The 26604-nt window shown below is 43.4% G+C and overlaps 1 protein-coding gene across 2 annotated transcripts in view; it reads left to right on the top strand.

The window, feature by feature from the left end:
• Positions 1-12996: 12996 nt before the first annotated feature.
• The window catches only part of cdk6 (cyclin dependent kinase 6), a 33874-nt gene continuing 20266 nt past the window's right edge, over positions 12997-26604 (top strand). The window contains exons 1-4 of one of the 2 annotated variants that reach the window (XM_079175908.1): positions 12997-13169; positions 14003-14368; positions 17745-17880; positions 22359-22526. In XM_079175908.1, the coding sequence (XP_079032034.1) occupies positions 14145-14368; positions 17745-17880; positions 22359-22526 (528 nt within the window). In that variant the 5' untranslated portion in view covers positions 12997-13169; positions 14003-14144. Of the gene's footprint in view, positions 13170-13813; positions 14369-17744; positions 17881-22358; positions 22527-26604 lie in introns of both variants that reach the window. The other variant, XM_079175907.1, reaches the window with a different exon arrangement.

The following is a 26604-nucleotide window of genomic DNA, read 5'->3' as shown; positions in this document are numbered from 1 at the left end:
ACAATCAGCTACTCTGTCTGCAAATTATTTTGTAGTCTGGAAACTAGAGGACAGAGAGAAAAGTGACTGAGGAACGACGTACTAACACATGTATCACTGACTTTTCAAATGCCTTCAGCATACAGACGAGACTCTGACGTCATTTTTTAATTATTTTTCAGCCCTCTGGGACATTGTGCAGACAACATCTACAACAGAAAACCGGAGGTAAATCTGTTGTTAATTCTTGTCTAGCAAGTGGTTTGCATTGCTGCTGAACAAAGACTTATGTGTGTCACTAGCAATGTCAGTTTCACTCCAGTCATATGTATAAAATACTTTTCAAATCATATTCCTCAGAAAAAAACTGGGGTTTTTAAATCATTTCCTGTTCAGTGCCCGCAGTAGTGAAACCTAAGCCAGTCAACGGTTTGTCTCAATGTGCTGGAGACAAACACAAACAGACACAGAATAGTCACATGTTAAACACTTAAACACACACCCATAAGACCTTGTTTAGTGCCATTTTGTTTTCTACATGGCCATCCTCTGAAAGGATGTGGTGAAACTTGGGACTGAACTGCACATTGAATGAATTACGCCATTGTAGGTTTTTGTAAATGAGTGCCTGGTTTGGTGATGGCACCATTTATATACACTGATTGTTATCTTTGCTGTCAAGCACTCCATTGGATGTCCATCTGCTGAGAAACCTGATAAAACTGAGGTTGTGTCACATCAATACGATATTTGTTAGCGAGAACACATGATTTGGGAAATTTGACAGGGATTCATCTATTAATGTTGTGGGAAGCACATTTTTAATGAATGCAGTCCAAATGATATCAGTCTATAAAGTTTAATATTGTTCTAGCAGTGAGAAAAGAGTCATTGTATTCTCTTGGACCTTCACTTTATGAATCAGCAGCAACCTGCAAGTTTACTTTCCGCCTTTAGATGGAGTCAATGCATCATCTATCAGACAAAACCTGCCGGAGGAGTTTTGAAATGAGGCGTGTTCAGCAGGATATAATGTGTTTAGGGGTTAGTTTGTATGTGTGACTATTTGTATTGACTGGTTAGACTTACTCACTTACTTGTGGTTGCAGTGGTTCGCAACCTTTTTAGACTTGTGACCCTATGTCAAAGCAATGTCTATTCACAGGATGCATATGAGTTACTAGAGTGATAGCTTCACAGAATCTTTCTCAGTTGTAAGACGCCTGAAGAGGTCTAGCTTTTTTTTTTTTTTAAACAATTAAACACACTAAAGTTTTGGAAAACGTAAGAAAAATGATCTAAATTTGTAAACAGATGATTTAGCTTGTACTTCTCTCTCACACACAGTACGAATATGCTGTTGACAACATGTTGTTGTTGTCAAGTGAAAACGAAGCATCTAAAACATTTGGTGATTTTGAATTTTTCAGAAAGGTTGTTTATTTTTATTCAAAGGGAACAAAATGTTGGCATAACACTGGGGGACTTTGAGAAAGACAAACAGAGCTTTGCTGTAGCTCATGGGTTAGGATGATGGGACTTGTACTGTGACCTTTTGACTTGCAAATCACTGTGGTGAGTGATGAGTTATAAAAGTTGATCCAGCCTCGAGCTGAGACATATTTATCGGGGTCAAGATGAAATGTCCTAGCCAACATGACAGAAGGTTTCACATGTCTGCCCAGGCTCTTCCTCTTAGTACATTATCATGAGTGAAACAATCAACGCGATCTATCTGAAATATTTTATCCATCTGATCTGGCCTGTGTTATGTTAGAGGCCTTTTTGGACCGCTTTAAGACCAGGACACAGCAGCTGAGTGACACACACACACACACACACACACACACACACACACACACAACCTCATATGGGGTGTTAAAACATGTCACATTTTCCATTTTCAGCCTCCCAGCCCATGTCTGTGACTGTTGCCACAACTACCCCTCTGTGCCGATTGCCTCCCGCCGCCTCTCACTCCTCCACCTCGTCGCCATCGTATCATCTTGTTGTTCTTATTCTTGTAGCACCACATCATTTTCCTACCGATGATTTATTCCAAACCCAAACCCCTCCTCACTCTTTTTCATGTCGCCTTTGCTCCTCTTGATCATCATGAGCTTCTTTACTCTCCTCCGCAACATCTGTATATATCTCTTCTCTTCTACTTCAATCTTCTTCTTCTTCTTCTCCCTCTCTTTGGGATCCTTCCTCTTCTCCTCTTTCATTCCTCCTCTCCTCTAGCAGCCTTGGCCTCCAGCTGCAGATACTCAGAGCAGACACAGCACACCAGCCCACATCAAGGCCACACTATTGGCACACGTGTGTGCATGTGCATGGTGTGTGTGTGTGTGTGTGTGTCTGGAGTAGTCGTTACAGTGGGGCCACATAGGGTGTCAGCGGCCTACTGTGATATACTTTGGGCTCCCACACATATTTCTGTTCACTGAAATGTGGATTTAAATAGAACTGCAGCTGTGTCGTTATGTTTAAAGGGCCCTATATCTCGTCAGTGAGGTCGTGGAAGTGCAAGATGAACACATCTGTGACAGTCACCTATGTAACACCAGTTCAAGTTCTGGTAAAGAATATTTCACAGCAAAAGCAAGCGCTCACACTCTCGCACACACAATCCAAAAAGAGAAGCAGGCACGTACAGTTGTGCCTTTATGGGTTGTCGGTAAGAGGATGTCACGCCTTAGATGACAACTTGAAATGCTATAGGCTTCATATGAGGACATATTTGCCTGTAGCTGAAAGAGAACAAGGGACAGAGAGAGTGGGGTTAAGTGGAGCAGTGAGGCAGCAAAGAAAAGGGGCGGGGATGTCTGCAAGGCCTGTGAGTGATTTGATTGGATGACAGGGTTTCATTCACACGCAAAGATTTATAACAGTGGGAAACAGAAAGTTGGACACACACGCTGCACTGTCTGTGTGCGTGCATGTGTGTGGGTGGATGCAGGCGCATGTTTTCCCCTCATGCTCGCATGTGAATAGCACATTTTTTTTTTTACTGCTGCACCGTTGAACCCTTCTATCTCTCTCTGGATCTGACTGTTGTTGCCTTAATAGCACCTTGACTTCACGAACCGAGGGTTTGACCCAGGGCAGCGCAGGTTGAGTCAATGTGAATCTTTCAAAGAGATCTCGCCATTCTCCACCCTGAACTTTCAACATCAGTCAAGTCACATTGTGTGTCAGTATGTGTGTGCATATAATGCAAATGTGTCCCAAAGCAAACACGTAAATATGCTTCTACAAGCTACATAAGTTTGTCTTCCTTCAAGTAATGCTTTGTATGTGTGTGTGTGTGTGTGTGTGTGTGAGAGACACTGTGTGTCTGGTGGCAAGAGCCTCACCCCTTTAATGCATTCCACTATCTCGCGCCCACGCACTCGCCATGTGACCCGCAGTCAATGACAGGAAATAAGCCGGTGTCAAATCCTGCTGCCAGCAACCCAGATCCTCTTCTGCTTCCAGTCAAAGACTTTGTGTGCTCAAAACCTAACACACCCACAGCAGCACAGAGCTCATTGTAAATCTATAGGAACATAGCCGCATTCTTCCCCCAGTCTGTGTGCACTTTGGTTCCCCAACTGTCATTGCTTAATCTCGGTTGAGTCATTTGTTTCTTAATTGGAATGACATAGCGTGAATATGACAGAGCACATACTTCATTTAAATTGCCTGCTTAAATAACTCATAACGTAACGTTTGCATTCACCGCACAGCACATGTGGCATGGTATCTGTCAATGGCAGGTGTAGCGCTGATAAAAACTTTTCTCAACAGTTATGTTGACATAGTTGACACCCATATGCACACACAGATATATTATCTTGTTTCCTGTTCTCCAGTCTAGAGTTCCTTAGAGAGATTAAAAATCAAAGATTCATACTGTGAATGGGTGCTTTTCTGAGACGTATGTCATTTTGTTTGGGGGGGGAAGAAAAACATATACTAGACTTAAAGTATAAAAAGTGTCTACTCCAGATATGAGTAAGTTAAATGTCTCTGCAGTGCAAAGTGTATATTTACTAAAGAAATGAAAGTTCACAGTTATTCCATCGCAGTAATGACTTTTTAATTAATTCCCTTGCAGCGTTTAGTCCAACACTCACAGACACGCGTCCATAAAAAATAGGTGTTTACGTCGTACACGGCACAAACCAAACTGGTGTGTGTTTTTTTGTGGGTGGGTGCACGTGCATGCATACAGAGTCAAGTGGACACAGCCACCTCTATGTTCTCTCCAGCAGTAAACCGTTGGCTGTTAAGACAGACCACAATCCCCGGCTGAAAGGCAGTACTCCCTTTGCTCAGGTCTGTGCTGGTCGTCTTAGCTTCACACAGTCGTAAAGCGCAGAATAAGGGAAAACAACACTACGCTACCAATCAGAGGTAAAGGGGTGTATGTATATATAAACCTTATTTGACCAGCCTCACTGGCGTAGTAACAGCCTCAAGTAACCTGAGAGGAAAAGGTGGCATTCTGTGACATGTGACATAATATCAGACAAAAGCACCAAGTATACTTTTACTTTCCTGAAAGCACAGTTTTGTATTTTGGAATTGCTGTGTGAGGTAATAATAATGATATTAATAACTGTGAAAACAGAGTTTACAAAGTGCTTTGACAAAGCAGCAAAAGCAAAGCACGGTAGGAGTCAAAACACCCAGCCTTCAACACACACACACACACACACACACACACACACACACACACACACACACACACCTTTGGCTCTAACAGAGACCACCTCATTGGCCTCTTTCCTATCATGGAAGGTGCTAATGTTTTCAGTCACTCCCACAAACTGGTGGCTGCGCATGTGTGTACCAGTGTACCAGACTATTTATCAAAAGCATTTAACATCATGCAGCATCCTGCATCCCTGCTGCGATGCCCAACACCGGGGTGGTCTCTCGCTCCCTCCCCAGAGGTGTCACGGTAAAATATTCCCCGCAGGTGCAAAGTAGAAGATTACATCGTAGATTACAAGTTTGAAGGAATTTTGGTGCGATACCCGTAACCACCCACAGTGGTGATGCAATCAGCAAGAGGAGTGAAGTAAAACTAGCCGAGGTCACCTGTTGGTTGGTTTTAGTTCTTCATATTATGCTGAACCAAAAAGCACAGAACTAGACCCTCACCCACAGTGACTAAATGAGAGAATCATTGCTCAGCAACAGTACAGCCTCAAGAATATCCACTGAGTTGTATCAACACCTCCAAAAGGCTGAGCAAAAACTAATAATTATAAGCCTTACCCCATTGGCATTTACTCCAAAGCTACTTTGTGTTGTTCGGCGTTTCTACTATTTTGTCCACCCCTGTATGCATGAACACAAAAACTGGAATGTAAAGTATGTGTTGACTTGTGCAAAGACCATAAACAACGACAGAAAGAGACCCTCTAATTGAAGACGATGTGGAAAACAACCATCATGTTACCAGTAATTTGATCCCACCTGTCTCCAAGGAGAGTTGGTACGAATGCAAGGGTACGGGACAGTGAGACCATATGCTGTTCTGTAACACAGCCCTATACTCCCACAGCATGCAAATACATGTATCTGTGACCACTCAACTGATTACAGGCAAGATGGCATAATTGTTCCCAGGTGGAACAATAACAATTCTTCACAATGCATGAGCCGCAGATGCCAGCGAAACACCAGCGGCGCCTTTAAAAGGTCCAATTAAAGTGCTCTCCCTGCGGTAAGATAAACCGACTTTGATTTCTTTACTGCAGATGTTATAAAACAATGCACGATGAAACAGGTCCCGATTGTTTATTGTATTGTTCTTTTTTGCAAAAATGCCAGTGAATGATGACCATATGTGACTCCAAATATGGCCTCTCAACAACAGGTTGCATGGGGCACATGTGTTGCATTCTGTCCGTCCACTTTAAGTCAGAGACACAAGCGGCACCTGACAAAAGCCAGTCAAAGTCCGTTCCAACCTTCCTTCGTTGATTAGAGTCAGATACGATATGTTTACATCCTTAAAAAAGTTGAATTGGTGATAAAATCACCCCACAGGGATCACTCACTGTGTACCACTGTTTGATGTCTTTCATCTCCACCATAAAGTTGCTGAGTTCACTTGATTCACATCCCCTGAGTGACTAAGCGCAAACACAGCAAACATTATCTGTACCCCCCCCCCCCCACACCCCCCACACCCCATCTTCCGCTTCTCTAACTATTACCGCACAGACTTGAAATAATCCTTCCGGTCAACCCTTTAATCGCCAATCCATCAAGACAAAAGAAATCTGTCAAATATTATTCATTTGCTCCCAGCTTGTTTTTTTTTTCTCCTGCGTCTGCAGTTAATTTTCTGCGGAATGTGAGAAGCAGCTGTCACTTCTGCACATGAATGGAGCCAGTTTAGTGGCCCAGAGGCATCGGAGTGGATCAACGACGGAGGAGGGACAGCTGGGCCCGAGGGGACAATAGCACTCTCAGTTAATCATTAATACTCTTAATGAACAGCAGCCAGGCACCAGAGGTTCACTCACCAGTCTCTCCAGAATATTCCGCCTACAGCAGGAGGACGCAGGCGGCCTCGGCTTGCCTGCCGGCTGACCCCAAACTGACACTTGTTGATCGGGGCCTTCAAAGGGGCTGCGGGAGCTTTAAACGGCTGTCTGTTTGAGGAAGTTTCACCCATCAGCCTTGAGAAGAATGACAACTGACTTACATTAGCTTGATTTATAACATGGTGGACACAAGAGATCGGGGCCAAATTGTCTTCTCTTGTTAAATTACATTGTTTGTCAACACATATGTTTTTTTTGCCCCACATGCATTTTGACTATGGTTAGAAGATGATACTAGGTAGGGGAAATGTAACTGTGACTCACAGCAAGGCCAAGATGTCCCGCTAACACAGGTTTTTAGCATTTTCAGGGCGCTTTTGGAGGTGCAGTGTTTTTATCCCACACAGGGAAATCTGTGTGGCCCAGTGCGCCATACACGAGGACAACATAAGGTCCACAGTTAAAACAAAAGCATAACATACACAATAAGACCACAATGTACTCATAATAAAACACATGTGATTATGTCCTTGTGGTAGGCTAATTGTCCCGCCCCTCTGCACTATGATTGGATGGGATTGTAAATAAGGACAATGATGAAAGCAGCGTTTTACTGAACATTTTTCAGCTCTCGGTGACCAGAAATAAACGTGCAGCGCTCAGCTCAGAATAGACGTTCAGTACCTCGTCATGCTGCTGCCGTTTTTTAAATACGCCAGTCTCAGTCTTTGTGCTAAGCTAAGCTAATCGCCTGCTGGCTCTAGCTCCATCTTTAAAAGAATGGTTCAGCATTTTGGGAAGTTGCATATTTGCATTTTTATCGAGAGTTAAATGAGAAGATCGATAACCACTCTCACGTGGTTAGCTTAGCTTAGCGCACATACTGAAAACAGGGGGAAACAGGTAGCCTGGCTCTGTTCAAAGGTATACTAGCACCTCATGAGCTCACTAATTACACGTTATATCTCCTTCATCCAATCTGTAAACAGTGTAAACAAATATGATAGTGTGTTTATTAGCAAGCTTTGGATGTGCAGGTAGAAGATTAAAAAAATACAAAAATCAAGATGCTAAAATAAGGAAAGATGAGGGTTGTAGCCTTAAACCATAAACCTTATCAATAATGGATTATTTCTTTCCAGAAAAAAAAAGCTTTCCTTGTTTTTAACATGAGTTAATAAAGCCACCAAACAACCTGAGATGTTATTGGGAGATAAATGAGTTTCTAAAAGGGAGCAGATGTTAGCTAGAGGTCTCATTTGTTACACTGATCCTCTGTTTATGTTTGTGTGGGCGCGCGCATGTGTGTGTGTAGGTGTGTGTGTGTGTCTGCATCGGTGACCACATGAATTTGTATGTAAGTGTGTGTCTGCTCGTGGCTAGGCATCCCGCCCAGCCCTCCCCGTCAGCGGAGGTGGCAGGTGTTCCTGTGTCCCCTAAAAGAGCAGGTTTTTATGTCGCCTCCTCAAGTTAGTGGCTTGGTTTCCATGGCGATGCCCCAACAGAAAGAGGCTTGTGTCTGGGGGCCGGTGTTCGGGGAGGAGAGGAGGGCAAGGGAAGAGGAGAGAAGGGGCTTTACTGGCACCACACACTCTGGACTTCAGTCTGGCTTGACAAGAAAGAGGGAGAGAGGAACTCAAAAGTCAGAGACAACTAACAGGCTCGGATTGTCTGCTGGCACCACGGCTGGTTCTGTCTCCACACTCAAAATGTCGCTTGAACATTAAGCCGCTGACGGGTGGATGAGACTCGACTCGCACGAAACGCTGCGGACTAAGTGATGCTTGTAAATCCTGACAATGGGATTGGTAACTTACAAAGGAATCTAATATCACACATCCTATCAGATTCCAGGTGTGACAGCTGTCTACCTAAAGACTTATTATCACCCTTTGCCTTGTGGCATGGACATCCCCCTCTATTTAGGCGGGACGTGGTAGACAGGCCCACAATCAATCTCTCCTTTTCTCTGTTTGTGTGAGCAGGTCCTCTGCTGTGTGTGGGTGGTGTGGGTGGGTGTAAGGAGATCTGGCAGAGACTGGGAGTCACCTGTCCCTTGTTGGCCTCTCTCGTCCTCCTCGGAAGGGATATAAATCTCTCTTGGCTGGACTGATCAGCAGCTGCCACGCGCACGCACACACACACGCACACACAGACACACACAGACACACACACACACACAAACACACACATAGGGATAAAGGCAACACATTCAGACACACAAATACACAAATACAAATCTTCACATCTCAAAATCCGAGTGAAAGATTGGGCTGGCATTTTTTGGGGGTGCACAAAAGCAGCGGCACAGTCAAGTGACTCACCTTAGTGAATACAGGACACCATATTATTACTGCACTGGCCTCAAATTCATGAGCATCCATTTTGAAAAGGGAAACATTCATCAATATTTTCCTATGACGTGTAACATGAAGGGAGAAACTCACAGAGAATATTCACCTGCCTGTAGTTTTCTGAGCTCAACTCTTAATATAGCACCAAACAACTATGATCTATGTGGAGAAAAAAAGTGGACTAATACCGTAATAATACCTCATTCTGCTCAGCGCTACGTTTTTGTGTCTTTTAGCACATCGTTTTGGATCTCCTGGTACTGTTTTGGTTCACTTTCACCCGTCTCCTCAACCTGGTGTCCAGCTGCAGTGGGTTACAGCTTCTAGCACACACCACACGTTAGCACCTAGCTGGTGAACGTATTGAAGCATTTAGCAGCTAAAGGGCCAGACGTTTCCCTCAGAGCTTGGTGGAAACCGTAACAGACCACAAAGAGTGAACTTTGGAGTGAACCCCAAGTGAACAAAACATAAATGAAATGTTTTACTGCTGATATGTAAATAGATTGAAAAGGATTTGAAAGAGACTTCAACCAGACAAATAAGAAACCCCATGAAAGCAAGCTGCACTGTCTTCACAATTATAATGTTTGCCTTCTTCTTTTCCCCTTATATTTGATCCTTTATCTTGAACCTGAAGAATGAGCAGTTCTGCTCCAAACATCTTGCACAAACTTATCACAGCAACATTAAAATATGCTGAAAGAGCTCATCGACCAGACCTGCACATATGTGAGGAACTGTCTGGACAACCTGTCTGACAAACCTTGACCATTTGACCTCAGTGTCAATGAAGCGAACATGTTGACTGATCACCTTTTTAGCATTATTTGTTGGTCACATGTAAAGGAGTGGCCCTGTTAAGCAGCATTGCTTCATGCTATGAACGCCAGTAGCAGATTCTCAGCTGAAATGCCAGTTGGAGCATTTGGCAGCAACTTGTGTTGTGTTTCTTAACTGCTGTATGGGAGTGTTAAAGGTTTTGATAAGGAGTAACTAAAAAACACTGGTTTAAAGCTACATACTGGGAAACTATGGCCACCTGCTATTAACACCAATTATCACAAATAACTACGTACATTTAGTAAAGTACTACATATTTGAAGGTATGTATAATTTACGTTAGTATTTCCATTTCATGCTTCTTTACACTTTGCTACGTTTCAGAGGAACATTATGTACTTTTTACTCCACCTCTTTTATCTGACAGCTTTTGTTTTTAGTTAAATTTCAGACCAGGAACTAGCATTAAAGACATTTGACACATCTATAAAAAAAAGAATACATTATTAGAAATTAAACCAGTGATTCCTTGCCTTGTGACCCCTTACGGAAAAATAAATACCAGATTGTTTAATTTAAATAATAATTTCAGTGTCAATACAATTATCCAATATTTCACAAAATAGAAAAGATTAGAAAACCAAAAGTGTCCAAATTAGTGAAGTATAACTTTTCTTATTTCTCCCATCAATCACTTTACGACCCCCCCCCCCCCCCCCCCCCCCCCCCCTATGGTTGCATTATGGTACCTTCAAGTAAATAAGGTTAAAACGAGCACCAATGGCTTGGATCAGATAACGCTCAGAATAATTATGTGTTAATGCAGAATGCATATTTTGACTTTTGATAATTTAATTTAGCTAATTATAAGTCTGTACTTTTATTTAAGCAGCATCTTGAATTTGTACATGTTTGTTTCACTATTTTTACTGAAGGACCTGAGTATGAGAAACATCTGCAGCTAAATTAGAAATGCCCCCGTTGAGTAACACTCTGGTAAATGTGCCTTAAGTCACCAAATCCACATAAGCACATGTTAGGCAACCATTTGTGTCCGAAAATCAAGACGAACCAGTTCTGTTCTCACCCTGTTCACTGTGACTGCTTCTTGTAAAAGTTACAAAATAAGGTGTCGCTTTTATAAATTAATCAATAACCATTATAAATAATGAAAATGAATGTTTAAACGAGTAATTAGGTAGGTTTTTTTTATGTCAACTAAAATTATACCATCAGCTAAAACAAGTAGAGTAATTGTTTAATCTTGTGAATTATTATTGTTTAAAGAACTCAAGAGAAAAACAAGATTAAACACTAAATTACATTGTACATAATGTTCCAGTATAGTGCTCTTGATTGATCTTGTTCCTGAGACTTCTCTAAAATGACAAGGTGAACACATGACAAACAGAGGAAACTTTTTAGAAAGTATTTTTTTTGTCAGACAATGACTAATCAATGTGTTTCAGAATGTATGTGTCTGTCTCTCATCTCTATACCGCACACAACGAATCTAATTGGTTTGTTCTCCGGCCAGATAAGAAGTATGCATGCTAATGTATTCAATCTGGGCGATGGCTCTCAGAGCTGATTTAACAAGAACAATGATGATGAAGAAATGTAAATGGCCACATTTACAGTAATTGGTCTGGGAAACATTGCCTGCATTGTGTCTTTTGTGATGCAAATGGTTTAAATTTGGGGCTGCCTATAAAGTTGGGCAGGGGAGATTGTCATACATACTTCCATGTCATTATTTCCCCCAACTTTACCTTTTCAGTGGATTCTACAAGCAGCATGCAAAACAAGTTTTTTATGTTAATAATGGCACCGGGGGAATGTTCTTTCTCTGATCTTCTGTGCATCTCTAATACAGCCTCCCAATGAAGTTATGATAATGCAGCTTGGTTACACGCCTGTAATTGGCTATTCATTGGGTTAATCTGACATCAAGTCTTGTCACGTCTAAACCGTGTCCAGTATTAAAGAGAAGAAGAAAAAGTTTTTTGTTTATGTCAAGAGTTTGAAGAACTTTCAGACAGAGCATATTTTAAATGTCTACATCTGATACACAATGAAAGTTAGTTTGATAAAGTTAGAAATGTAAGCATGACTAGGTCCTAAACATTTAAACATTTTTAAAATATTAAAAGAAATTGGTAATAGCCAATAATTAAAGTATAACCTACAATTACATATTTAAATGTAAAGTTTTAGGTTTTAAGAAATGACAATGAAATGTATTTAATATTGCAGACATGTATTCATAGTCAATTCCTTAGCTACAGAAAAAGTTGACTTTCTTTGTGTGTAACTTTGTGTTAGTGTTAAACAAATAATAATAATAAGTGTTGTTATTATTATTAATACTACAACTACATGTTGTAACTTAACACGCAGAATCTCATAATCTTCCATCTTTTGCTGTGAAATTAAATTTGAGGTATACCCTGAGGTGCTCATGATGAAGCTCTGCAGAATCTCCCATATTTTTTGGATTTAAAAAACGTTGCTATAGTCGCCCATGCGGCCACCACGCCTGCCCTCCGACATGGAGACTTGCAGACGACCACCCGAGCGGAGGAGTCCCCCCTGCCACCGATCAAGCCCCCGGGCCTTGAACCTGACCCCTCAGGACCATCTATAGGGCGAGCTTGACACATTGCATCCCCGCTGGCGCATTGTTGCCACCGGAGTTCCTCAATGGCTTGAAGGGGAGATAGATAGTGTGGCCGTCCATCCAATAAACGGCCTCTCTCCCCTCTCCGATCCCCGCGGCGCTCCCAGTTTTGACACAGGAGACAAAACACGCGGAGGGGACTCTGAATGGCAAAGCACCGAGGAGGCCGAGGGAGAGCAAAAAGGAGGCGGTTTGCCTTTGTAGTCGGGGAGGAATGCGGAAATGTCCTCGCTCCGTGTCAAACCTCTCTGAAGGGGGTCAGGCCACATTCAGCCGGCGTGGGAAAGCCAGGCAGAGACGGAGCTCACACGGGCGAGCGGGGCTGCAGTTGCATGGGGCTATCCGGGGATATACGGCAGAAAAAAAGAAGAAGAAAGAAAAGAGAAAATCCAAAGAAGAGCGTGGTTTTGGAGGGCCGTATCACGCTTTTGCCTTTGTCCTCTGACCCCCCCATCCTACACCCCCTTCCCCTCAACCCCCACCCCCCCCCCCCCCCCCCCCCCCCCCCCCCCCCCCCCCACACACACACACACACACAAAGTTGCAGTGAGAGTGTGTGTGTGTGAGTTTTCGTACAGCCCACCGCCGCCGCCACCTCCTCCTCCCTCGTTTGAGTGTCTCTGCCTGGGCTGGTGCAGTCTGAGGGATGGGGGATTAGAGCCTGCGCCGTCCAACTACCTGTGTGGCCCCCGCATGGAGGACAGTGGACAGGGATGCGTTTGATGCACTTCTTTTTTTTTTATATCCGAGACACGAATGCCTCCTCAGCATTTTCTCGGACATGCCGAAGTTGCGACATTTTTATTGACAACATATACCAAGGTAAACACTGAAAGTGTGGATATTTATGCAGAATTGTGTGACAACATTTTTTCTACTTTGCGAGGCTAAAAATGGTACTTTACAACGCATTACCATTTTGAGAAGTGAAAAGAGCAATTCCCTGACTTGCCAGCATTTAAATGAGCCCATTTGAGTCCTCGCACAATTAAATTAAAAAAAATTAGAGGAAGCTATCTAAGCTAATGAAAACATCGTTTAAACCCTGCTACTGCATTGTTTTACACACTTACAGCGATTTCGGGTGCGAAATGTGAGTTTGACTGTGTTTTAAATGGATTGTTGCTGTAGGAAGTTCAGACAATGCAATCAGTAGACAGCCACGTGCTCGCCAAGTTTGTGTCGCCTCAAACAGAAACTCTGATAAAACGGGACCGAAGATGCAGTTAGTTTGCTAACTTAAGCACAGCGTGCCGTGTGAGGTCTGTGCTCCCGTTTCGCGTGTTCTCTTTCAATGTTTAATTTCCTTTTAACAGAGTCGGACAGCCCACGTGAACTAACTTCAACAACACTGCATGTGGGGCGAATTGCTTAATACGCGAGTCTGTTCATTTGGTGCAAATAATAGCTTTAAAAAAGAGGGTAAATGTGGCTAATTTGAATTATTTTGCATTACTGTGTGTTAGTGGTAGGAGGACATGAGTTGCTGTGCGTAATAGGAGGAGGAGGAGTGGAAGTCGGGACGCAACGGGGCTCTTGTGTTGATAGTCGGAATAAAACATCATGACAGTCCTGTTGTTGCCTACCTGGAGCACCGTTTGACCAAATCTGACAAAGATGGTGTCTTCCTCCATCTGTGTCTCCCTGTCATCTAGGCATTGCATGTGCCAACTTTTTTCTGTGAATATGCCTTTGTGAGGAACCCTCTGGCTCGTCAACCTCGCCGGGATTCCCCGCAGTAGTTTCAACAAGAGACGAGAGGGGCAAAAAAAAAAAAAAAAAAAAAAATCTGCAAAAATGGACAAAGAAAGTACTGGTACTCAATATGAACCCGTGGCCGAGATTGGAGAAGGCGCTTATGGGAAAGTGTACAAGGCGAGAGATTTGAAGAACGGCGGACGCTTTGTAGCCCTAAAAAGGGTTCGTGTCCAGACGGAGGAAGAGGGGATGCCTCTCTCCACCATCCGGGAGGTGGCGGTACTGAGGCAGCTGGAGGCCTTTGAGCACCCCAATGTTGTCAGGTAAGTGTGGGGTAGAGGTGGGTAGCCGTGTGTGTGTGTGTGTGTTTGAGAGAGAGAGAGGGGAGACAGTGTGACATAAAGTTTGTGTATAATTCAAAGTAACACACACTTCTTATGTTTGATGGTCTCTGAAGGCAACCATGCTGCACCATGATACTTTTTCTTTAAGACCTACACTCATGCTCACTGTTTTTGTAGCAGACTTCCTCTTCTTTGAAGTTTTTCTGCTGACCATGTGAACATGTGGGTTGCGCAACAACTAGCCACTTGCAACCACTGTTATCGGGCAGTAGGCGCGCACACCTGTCGGATCAGATCTTTCTTCAGTTTTGCTGGTGACGCGTCCAGTTTGAAACTATAGCCTTCGTCATCACCATTGGTCCACTTCAATTACATTGATTCACCTCATGCACTTAAAAAGAAATCAATGAGAGTACCTGAACAAAAATCTGAATTCAGTTTGATCAAGTGGAATAGTGTTTGATGTAGTGAGTGCTCAGGGCTTTGACAGGACAGAAGAGTATTGATGAACGCACATCAGCTTGGAGGACATCAAACCTGGGAAGTTTCCATTCAAAGCTGGTATTTCTAATATTAGTCCTTTAGCTTTCTGCAGGATCTTTGTAACTTACATTAGTTTTAATTTGAAAATATTACCAGGTAAAAACTATTCTAAGTATCTGGGATTACATTTTCTAAACTCAAGGTTCATTTTATGTTTTAATACGTAAACCAGGGCTGAAAATAACAATTATTTTCATATTATTGTTAGTTGGTTGCATTGAGGCACATTATGCTGCATTTATGCTCTATTCAGTAAAAATGAGTATTGGGCGATGATACATTATAACGTTGTCATGAAGTGTTCAAATGTAAGTTGTAAAATTTAGTTTTGGCGAGAAACTTAAATACAATTGTTTGAAGGAGATTTTCTCACAGCAATATAAAATACCAGAGAGAGGGATTTATGACCCATTTAATGTTTTACTTTTGCGTACTTGGGATCGGCTGATATGCAAGTTGAAACAAAAAAATAGATATATATGTGATTTGTTTTCTTTAAATTTACAATGTGCTATATGGTATGTAACTTGTTTTAAAATAGCTAGACAACCAATTAAAAAGCATGTCACATGTTTGAAGCATTTTATATATTCAACATTGGTGTGTGCCCATCAATACTGATCTATGCTGTCCAATTGCCCTTGAGCAAGACACTGACAGTTACTGCTCAGTTTCTGTAAATCAGACTGGGTTAACTGATTACAGCCATTTTAAACTTGAGTAACTTACAGCCCAGTGTGTTGTTTTGCTCCTCTGTGCTCTGCACACAGAGGACGTTTTCTTTCAGTTTGTGATGAATTGATTAGTCCGAGGTTGGTAGTCGGATACTGCGTCATATTTTGGCACTAGCCAAGGTCTGACCTTGGTACTATTTTATATTATGGAATATTGAGTGCTTTGGGATTGAAGGGGAAGCTCTAAATGGATGTTTCAGAAGCTTGGTGCCCTTGTGCCTCTAACAATAATTCCCCTGTGTATAAATGAATAATAGAGGATAATGGTTATGATTTTCTCTTAATGGGATCACAATGGGTTTTGTTCTCACTGTAAGACAAATGCATCAGTGGCTATAAAGTTCTATATAGGTTGGTTTTATTTAGTGGTTGAACACACTTTGTGCGCTACTGTGGAAGCATTAGTTTCAATAACACGCAATAGCATTTGTTGCAATACATCGGTTCAAGCTCTTTGGACTATTGGAGGAACTTAACTATCCTCCACTTTAGCCATGCAGCTCAGGCCAGGAAAGGTGCATTGTGGGCCTTCTGTGTGACTCCAGGCAACCCCTGGATGTTTGTAATGAGGCCCATTATTCATTCCATATGTTCAGTGTCTGCTGAGAGCCCCCATTGTAGCCCAACAATCGAGCTGTGAGGGGCGTTTAACCCCAGCGCTTCAAGAGGAGGGCGCCGTCTATTCTGTGACATCATGCACAGTACTAATACCTTGAATGAATCGCCTCTCACTCACTGCACTGACTCCAGCAATACCAGGTCCACTGATTACAAGGGGGGTTGGCAAGGACGCACGATGCCTCGTTGGATAGGGATGAAAGAGTTTTTGGAGAGATTGAGTCATTTTTACCCATGCTCCGATTTTAAAACAGCTTATGTAGATTCGCTAGTTTGAGTTAGTTAGTTTGACTTATAGCGGCCAAAAATATATCAATATTAGCTCAAATCCAATCGATCTTTGCATTTTGAAGCACATATCGTCGCCGCGGGTCAATAAAGATATTTTAGATGTAGTCTTAGTAATGGGAGACAATGATTAATGTGTTGTAGACGTCAAATTTAAACCGACTTTACAAATCATATTTATCACTTTATTGGATAATATACTTTAACGGTGAGGTGATTACAGTAACCCGTTAAAACACGTAGATCCACGATGGCTGCCTTCGTCTCCCGTGTTGTTGCAATGAAAGGTGCTGCCTCTGCAGCTACAGCCGGCGTCCACTCGCCTTCCCATCGAGCGTCGGGAGTTGTCATAGTGCCGGTTGAGGAATGCTGCTTGTGCTCCCCAAGCTCTTTGAAGAGGACATACTGGATAGCTTTTTTTTCAGCTTTTCACCAAAGCCCGCCTTGGCAGGTCTGCCGGCATAATCTGGATTCTTGGCCATAGTTTGTTGCCTAGTGAAACACAGCCACAAACTCTTTGGGCGTTTGGGGCTTGATGGTCTTGAATCTTTACAAGCTTCGCACAGAGGTAGTTTTTCATGGGGAACTCAACACAATGTTATCGGCGTGTCTTGCAGCACATGATAATTCTGCCCTCCAAGCTTTCTCTTGTAAGTTTCTGTAAGATGAAAACACCCGGGAGTCAGAGGATTTAATATCCAATAATGGAGGATGAATCTCCTGTATCCAGCTCTCAGCTGTGCAGTTTTCATGGGAGGATTTTCCTTTTCCATAAAAAAAGAATATTGAAAAATTGTGCATTTCAAAGCTTTACACAGTGGAACCAAAGCAATTGTGTTCGTAAAACTGTGCTACATGGTATGAAAAGGGCAATGCAATGCGTTGACTTTACTGAATGTGAAGATGACTGTCACTCAACCGTGCACCTTTCATTGTTAGTCCGACATCTCAATTTACTGCTCACCATAGGTTAAACTATTGTTGAAGGAAGGGGTGAATAAGTGAACAATGGAATGAATGGAAAAAGAAAGAACATGCAAACAATGCAGACGTAATAACAAAGAGATATTCACTCCTATTAGTTGTAGTCGGAAGCTTTGCAGCATGCTGAGCAGTGCAGAGCCCACTGAATCAATTGTATTGATCTCCTCCACCTGTTCCTCTTGTTCCAGGTTGTTTGACGTGTGTACGGTCTCCCGGACTGACCGAGAAACCAAGCTCACCCTGGTCTTTGAGCACGTGGATCAGGACCTGACCACCTACCTGGAGAAGGCCCCTGATCCTGGAGTACCACCCGAGACCATCAAGGTATCCATTGGTGTTGTTATCTTGAAGCGCTGTGGAAGACGGATAGTGTTTGCGGTCTTTAATGGTGTGAGTGACTTCTGTTGTCTTCACTTTTAAAGCATCAGTGAGGAATACATTTAAACACACGTAAGAAGTGAGTTTGAAACCGTATTCACAGTATTTTAAATATATAGGAAGCTATTTGCTGATACTCTGGCTTGAACGCTGCAGGGCCACAGTTTGAGTGAGTGGTTATATATTTTTTTGGCCAGAGACACAGAGGACAGAGTGCAGTTCCCTCCGAACATCAGAGGTACCGGAGCATTTTGAAGCGCAGCACATGTGGCAGATGGGCTCCAAATTAGAGACTCCCTGCCTTCTCTATTTTCACTCTACCCCGTCTCCCACCAAGTTTAAACTGCATTACAGATGGAGACAAAGAAAAAGTGTGTGTGAGAAACGGGATTTTAAAATCCTCCCTTTGTGTTTAAAAAGGGACTCAATTTGATGCCAACAATTGTACTTCACAGAAGTTCCACCCCTCTATCAACAATTCCAGTGAGCCGATTCAAACTCACCACCACATTCTCCGATTCATTAAACAAATCCGCCGAGTGTCCATTTCCTACTTTGCCAAGAGGTCGGAAATGGATGGGGCGCCTCCTCCTTTCCTCTGTGACTGTCTCCTTTTTTTTGTTATTTTAATCTTTCCCACACTAAAAATCTCTTCATCGTGTTTCACCCCAAGGTCTGTAAATGTATTGTGTACAATGATATATACTGTATATCCCTATATTTGGAATACAGTCCTCAAGAGTTTAAAGTGTCACATTTTGAAAACGGAGAAGTTGTGGAAGCTTGAGTAACCGTTGCTTTTCACCCCAGGGCCGGGTTTATGTGTGAAAGTTTTTGTGTCGAGCTGCAATGTCGGTGCGACGCTGTGCAAGCGTAGACGAGTCGGGTAGATCGCACCCGAGGCTTTCCCAGGGTTTTTCGCTGAAGTCGATACAGCGTAGGGTGCTTTAGTTTCTATGGATATCACGATGCTCGGCTCCAAATATTGCATTTAAAATCCCCCATTTAAATGAAAAACCCTGCCAATTCAAATTGTTATTAATTTGTTGCAATTTAGTCACTTAATTGATTAGTTGACAGAAAATGTATCTGCAACTAATAGATTAATAGTTTGAGTCGTTTTCCAAGCATTTGTGTCATGTGGGGAGTGTCTAGTTTTCCACCATTTATCTTTTGGCTTTGCGCTGTTGGTTTGTTTGTGTGTGAGAGTCGTGCCACTCACATGAAGCGGTTAGAGGAGCTGTAAAAATGTTAGAAACAACAACAACATTCCACCCTTATATCTGCCAAAAAGGGCATTAAATCTGCAGTGGGAGCATTTTGGATATAGAAAATGACCAGGGAGGCATGAGAACCGCGCATTAGTTACAGTTTACCATCATTTCACTGCCAATCATTGGCCTATATTCAGTAAAAATATGCGATCTGGGGATCTGCATTAATCAGGAAGTAACAATTCTGGCGTTGGAACGCGTTTGGGGGGGAGGAGGTTTCTTAATGATGTTCAACGATCCAACAAGCGCTTTTGAAGCATACGGACCCCTTAAGGCACCCCTCCTTCTTTTGCTTTCTCCTAACATCCATACAGCTGGAGCCTTGAGGGGACAAAAGGACAATGTTGGAGTGACAAGATGACACAGGCACCATCCCCTGTTATTTCTAGGACAGTGGACACTGCACAGTAACCCCCCCCCCATCCTAGCAACTTAATTTGCCCCCGGCGATAGTGGATCCTGGTCCAGCAATCCCAAAATTACCACACCTGTGCCCATCTCATTAAATTCTAACCCTATTCAAGAGCGACCCCCTTGAAAACCAAAAGGAAAACATTCAGCCTCAGCTAAAGACCCTAAACCCAAAAGAACAGGCAAACTTTTCCTTAAAAACAATCTACCCCCAGCATCAGACAACCCCACCCTGCCCCAGCCTGTCCATTTAAGCCCCCCCCCCCCCCCCCCTCCGCCCTCCACCACCCACTCAGCCTTACTCAGACTCAAGACCCACCGCATGGTCATTGATGAAAGCGGTCCTCCTCCAGGAATCAAATGAGCTGGAAGGACATCAAGGAGCCTGGCTGCCCCAGCCTCGGCGCTAGTCAGCCGGGGCCAGCGCTTGGGTCTCACCCACCCTCCTCCGCCGCCATCGTCCAAGCTTCCACAACTCCATTCTCTGGGCCCATAAAGGGGGGGAAGGTTAATGAAGCATGGGGAGGGAATTACACTAACGCTAACCGGCAGATGTCCCATATTGTGCCTAGCTACAATAAACAATATGGCTGCCTCTGGTACATTAGCATTAGAAAAGGAGGCACACTCAGAAAGCCATGTTTTGACTGCATCTTGCAGAGGGCTGACTACTTTTTTCCCCCCTGATCCTCCTGCTTTTTCAGGGTCAGATCTGTTGCTTTGTGTGATTTTTGTTTCCGCCTGGCCAAGTTGCTTGTAGTTTTCTTTTTTTTTTTTTTTTTTAAGTTTAAAGTGCTGTCAGTTGAAGACGGTTATGTGTTGAGCAACTCTCGTTGCTGCAGAAATCCACTTTGTGTGAAGAGATGGCTCACAGTAGCTGTCCGTGCCACATGTGGTCTTAAACTTTGTGGCCGTGTGGTAATTTGGCGCTTCTAATTTTTCGAACTTGGTACTCCCCCTATTTGCAATGCAGCAAGTTATGCTGTTGTACATAGTTGGAATATTTGTCATCACTCAGTTGCGAGGTTAATTGATACAGCAGAGACTGTGGCACTCGGGCAAAGGGGGCCAAGATTGTTTGTGTGTTTGTCCAAGAGTCACACTTCTGAGATAATTAGTGTTTACTAGGAAATGCTGCTGAAAGGAAGCACGGTGAAATGGCTATTTAAAGCGGAGAGGAACTGATTTGGGGGGGGGCATGCTATTGTGTCAGCCCCCCTACACACACACACACACACACACACACACACACACACACACACACACACACACACACACACACACACACACACACACACACACACACACACACAAAATAACCAACTGCCTGCCTCTCTCCTATGGCCCTGTCTGCCTGCTGCCCTCCTCTCTGGGTCATGGCTGGATGGAGATGTAGAAAGGAAGGTCTGTTTATGCATCCTGCCTGCCCTTGGTCAGAGGGCACACACACATGCTTATACACACACACACACACACACACTAAGGCACCCTTACACAGTCTGAGGTGCGTACACACAAATGGAAATGTAGATACACACATATTATGTTAACACAGACCCAGAGGGACATCCAGTTTGTGTGTCTAAACACACACACACACACACAAACACATCACTCCCCATCGCCACAGCATTGTGTGGGGCGTCCTGTCTCCTGCTCTGTGGCCAGCACAGCAGCCAGCCCCACGCCGTTTGCTAATGTTTTCTGCTTGAGTGTGCAGACCCCTTTGACTCACTCACCAGCTGGTGGGCCAGTGAATAGAGCAGCGGGCTCAGGTCCATGTCACTTGTGAGGTCTTGGCGGAGGCTTTTTGGGGGGTGTGTGTCGGGGTTAATGTGTGTGTGTGTGTGTGTAGGAAGGAAGGAAGGAGTGTGTGTGTGTGTGGAGGGGGATGTACAGTCCAGGATCCAACACATGTCGACATTGTCTCCTCTGATTTTCTAACAGAGTAAATGTTTGGGACTTACATTTTTAGCGACATAAACTCCATATTTATTCATTTGCATCCGTTATTAATCGTAAATAGCTCTCCCATGACATCTTTTTTTTTAAACAATCCAAGCTAAAACCACCGAGCCACAATCCCTTGTAATGACTTGTTATTTGTTTACAGGTGCAGGACCTGTTTGAGAGTATTTCGGTTTGAAAAGAACAAGTCTAAGCTGGTTTTTATGTAGTTCATCCGTGTTACTTTTGCTCGTGTGTCATGGATACAGTGTCTATGGCCATTTCTGAGGTCAGCTTTTGGTCATAAAAAGGGAACGAGTGCCAATTAACTCGAGCAGGACAGCTGCTGAGAAACAGAGATCCATGGTTGGACAGAACGGGGGCCTCTTTCTGCCTCTATATCGTGTTTGTGTGTGTGTGTGTGTGTGTGTGTGTGTGTCAGTTATCAAACATCTGCCACAGTCGACGAGAAAAGACACATGCCTCCTCTAGTTAACTCCCTCCATACCACAATGTCTCAGCCTTTGTACTTAACTTCTCACTGCAGGGTCTTGTCATTCCGGCCTTTAGTTGCCTGGTTTGACAGAGGAATGATTTAAAATGTTAAATGTGGAGGCATGGGGTCATGAAGCCATCTGTCTTTCGACATTTTGAAAGGACAATTAGGGCTGAACTATTTGGGAAATCAAATTCACCATGTGAGATTCATCATACAGAGCCACATATGATATGTATAAATGATCCGTCCTTGTCATGTTTACAAAAATCAACCCTCCCCTTGTTGTCTTCCAGGATATGATGTACCAGCTGCTCCAGGGCCTGGACTTCCTGCACTCGCACCGCGTGGTACACCGCGACCTGAAGCCCCAGAATATCCTGGTCACCAGCGGCGGACAGATCAAGCTGGCCGACTTTGGTCTAGCTCGCATCTACAGCTTCCAGATGGCGCTCACCTCTGTGGTGAGTTGTGTTGTTCATATCTCTGAACTCGGCAGGGTTCGTCCAATAGTTCCTTTACATCAGGGTGCCTCAAAATAAACGCTCCCAAAACACCGTGGGCCCGTAGCTTCACACCTGATAAATGACAGAATGTTTTAACTGGGTCACAGACACAAATAGACTTGGATAGGGGAATATTACATGATCTAATATACTGGTGTGGGATGTCATATGGAGTTCAGGCCCTGATGCAAACAGAGTTGGGCTCTTCTGCACCTGTTTACTTTGCTAAACACTGAGTACTACATTTGCATCCTTATTCCATCTTCACTACTCTACCTCTTTCCAGAGAGGCCACTCACTGCATTATTACTGAATGCTTTTAGTGGATAAAACCGATCCACTATCAATAGATTTTTTTAAACAGTGATATTTTTATGAAGGGAATATACCCGATTTTGATAGTTTGCATCTCCCTCTTGACTCGGCAGTCCTTTCTTTTTCTTATAAAGTGAACATGACACATAACCAAAAAGAGAGAATGAAAATACACACACAAAGGAAATTCTCAAACAACTCAGAATTAAACTGTAAGTACCCGTTTCACCATTGTTGTCCTCCTTTTCTCTCCTCCCATTATCAATTAATTTCTTCTTTTATACACGTACACTGTATATCTGACCAAGGCAGATCTTTTTGAAAAGTCAATGTAGCGTGTGCACACACCAGCAAGTGTGCATGTCTCTGCACATTGCGTATGCTTTTATCATTGCACATTTATATTTTTGCCTTACTCAGACTCGCGCTGTCATTCTCATCAAAGCGCACGCACACACACACACACACACACACACACACACACACACTGGCTTGAACTACCCTCCCCTCTCCAGGGAGTTAGATAAAAAGCGTCTAATGTGATGTAGCGGGCACTGACGGGGCATCAGCGGGTAGCGCCGCAGCACTGAGCCAAGTGATAGGGTTTCTCTGTGTAAAGTGAGAGGCGAGGGCCCCCGTGGTCCGTCTCACGAATCCCTCTGTGGCTGTTGCAGACGGGGATGGGACAGATGAGGAGAGACAGACACCCCTCCCTTTCCACTGTCGGTACTTTGATGTCCAACTGTTGAGCTCTGGGCTCTGATGACCAGATAAAATAGAGAGGGAGACTGAAAGGAGTCTTTGGAAGAGGGAGAGATGAGACTTTTTAGATTAAGGTAGCCGACAACAGAGGCTCAGTACCTTGTTATGAACCTGTATTTACCGGGAGAAGGTTTTCTCACATTCACTCGGATATATACACCCATGACTTTAGCTCCTTTGCTAATCACCCGGACCGGTCTGGACCCCTCGAGTTCATTCGGGTTTGGATATTGTCGATCCTTTCAAAGATGAATTTCAGCAAAGGCCTTGACATAAAGTGTTTAACACTGATAGAAAATTCTGTCTTAGATAACCTGTAAGTTAAGGTTACTCGCCCAATCTGAGGCACCAGAGTGATGGGACGGAGGATGAGGGTTGCAGGAGAAGGCCGTTTTTTATTATTATGCCAAGTTAGCAAAGCTCATGGGAACTTAAGTCAGGCTCATCCAGTAGTGCAGCATCTGCCCATCTAAAGTAAATATAAACATCCTTTGGGAAAGAATGCAATGTTCTTGTGTATCCATTCAGCTCTCGGCATCAGATGGACACATGCAACTGTGCTATTGCCACTGCACAACAAGAGATGAGCAGCCGGGCGAGTGGACACAAGCAGGTGCTCCTCCCTCCTGGAGCTGACACATTCATATTTATATATATATATATTTGGTATTTATTCATATATGAGGAAAAGTAGGCATTGTGAGCTGTTAAAAAAACATATTATGATTATTGTAATTATGTTGTTTTTATGTTATACTCTCAACAAGAATAGATCCAATTTGAAGCTTTTATAGTATCTAAAGTATATTATTGTCAAAGGAGCATGACTGAGAAATATTAGAAATATTAGTTTGATCACTGACAATTGAAACCACAGGAGCTGTCGTTATTAAGACAGCAGTTATTAAATGAGCTGTGTTCAACATTCAGAGCAATGATATAGCAGCAAATAACTACTTTTAACGTAAAGATTTAGTGGAGTGACGTCTACCTGAGCATAGAATGAAGTCTCTCTCTTTGTGTGTTGTTATTCGAGCTTCTCTTTGCGTTGTTGTCATGTCCGGGCCGGCCACGCATGCTTTTTAGTGTATGTTGGCGTACCGCACTGGTTACCTCACGGCCGCTGCTCGCGTTTGGCGGTTACAGCTGATAATGCCGTCCCGGAGGCGTAGCACCCTCAGGTAAACACAATTGGCTCTCTCAGCACTTTCACCTTAGTTTGCACTGTTGGCGCTGTTAGCATTGTTAGCTAATAGTCGCTGGATCGCCGTCACCATGTTGAGAGGCAATTAAAATGCTCCCCAGTCTCATATCTTGCACCTTTTTTAAGAAGCAAATGTCAGGACAGATGGTTGCCACCGGTTGAGTTTTAAAGTTTAGTATTGTGTGACTAGTCCAGGCCCTAAACTGTAATTTCTCTGTGTTATTGTCACGGGTAATTTTTATGATTCAGATAAAACTAGTCAGTATTTCCACCAGTTGATTTCTACAGTTTATCATTCCGATTGATGATGATACACAGTTAACTATCAAAGAGGAAGACGGGCCTAACCATAGAATTTACATAGTGTTACACAATATTCAGTGTGTGTGTGTGTGTGTGTGTGTGTGTGGTTTCACTGGAGGTTTTGTCTTTATGCAGATGTTAAAATTCATTTATGACTAAACGGGGACACTTTCTATCCAGGGTTGAATACTTAACACAGGAATTCACCTCTTTAGAGATAAACGACAAATATCAAGTCCCCGAAACTACTCACACACTCACAAGGACACTAAAAGCGTTTGTGCACCCACTCACACACTCATTTCCTTTCTTGGCTTTACAGATTGGGCCACAAAAATGAGATGGAGGTTGTGTGTGTGTGTGTGTGTGTGTGTGTGTGTTAGTGCACGCATGCGCTAGAGAGTAGTGCTGTAAAGGGAGCACAGGAGCTTCGGTTCTAGATGAATGTTCCCGTCTCTGGAATCCCCCCCATCAGTCCCAACACACACTCACAATCTCCATTCATCCATTCAGTGTTTCCTCTTGCTAATAAAAGCAGATAATCTCCGCTGTATGCAGCGCACATGTACACAAATACCCACAGCTTTTAAGAGGATCTTCCTCTTTGCCCAACAGAGCAGCAGTTGCTTATTTAGTCACCTAATGCTACCGTTACTGGCAGACAGATGGGCTTTGGAGAACTGCAGTTGCTTAAGTGAACAAGACACTTCTCTCTCACTTTCAAAGTGATTCATTTAGCACTTTGAGAATGACAAGATGGCTGAAGTGTGCATTTGCATAACATTCTCAAAAAGAGTCCCTTTCTCCTCTTATTTTTTTCCCAGTGTCAATAACAGAAAGTAGCCCTCTTGTGCTTTTTTGCTGATGATTTACGAGCGTTGCTTGAACTTCTCTTTTCATAATGAATTTGCTTTCTCACCTCGCAACACGTCGGGTTGTAAATATGCCATTGACCAAAAAAAATGTGGTTTGTGTGTGTGTGTGTGTGTGTGTGTGTGTGTGTGTGTGTGTGTGTGTGTGTGTGTGTGTGTGTGTGTGTGTGTGTGTGTGTGTGTGTGTGTGTGTGTGTGTGTGTGTGTGTGTGTGTGTGTGTGTGTGTATGAAAACGTGTGCGATGGAGTCCGGGTGCATTTGCACATGCATGGTTGCGTGTGACTGATGGCCTCATCGCCATCACCCACCTACCATGTTGCACATATTTCACCCTCCCTGAAAGAGAGCGAGCGGGAGAGAGGGAGGGAGACCACCCATTGGGTTGGTACGGGGGTCCAGATTAGGCTGCCCCTGGCAGTCCCTGGAGATTCGTTGCTTTGTTGATGGTTTTTTAATGACCCCAGTCTGGCTACAGGCTCATTGTGCGATCTTGAGTGACAGGCAGATGGGAAAAGCTGATGGGTTAATCTGACATTCCAGAAAAAAAGCTGAGAGGAGGCTTTTTTTTTTTTTTTGGCC

This window comes from Pholis gunnellus (genome assembly GCF_910591455.1).
Source record: "Pholis gunnellus genome assembly, chromosome: 16".
Lineage (NCBI taxonomy): Eukaryota > Metazoa > Chordata > Actinopteri > Perciformes > Pholidae > Pholis > Pholis gunnellus.
The sequence above is the reverse complement of the archived record's forward strand: the minus strand, read 5'-3'. Positions and strand labels throughout refer to the sequence as shown.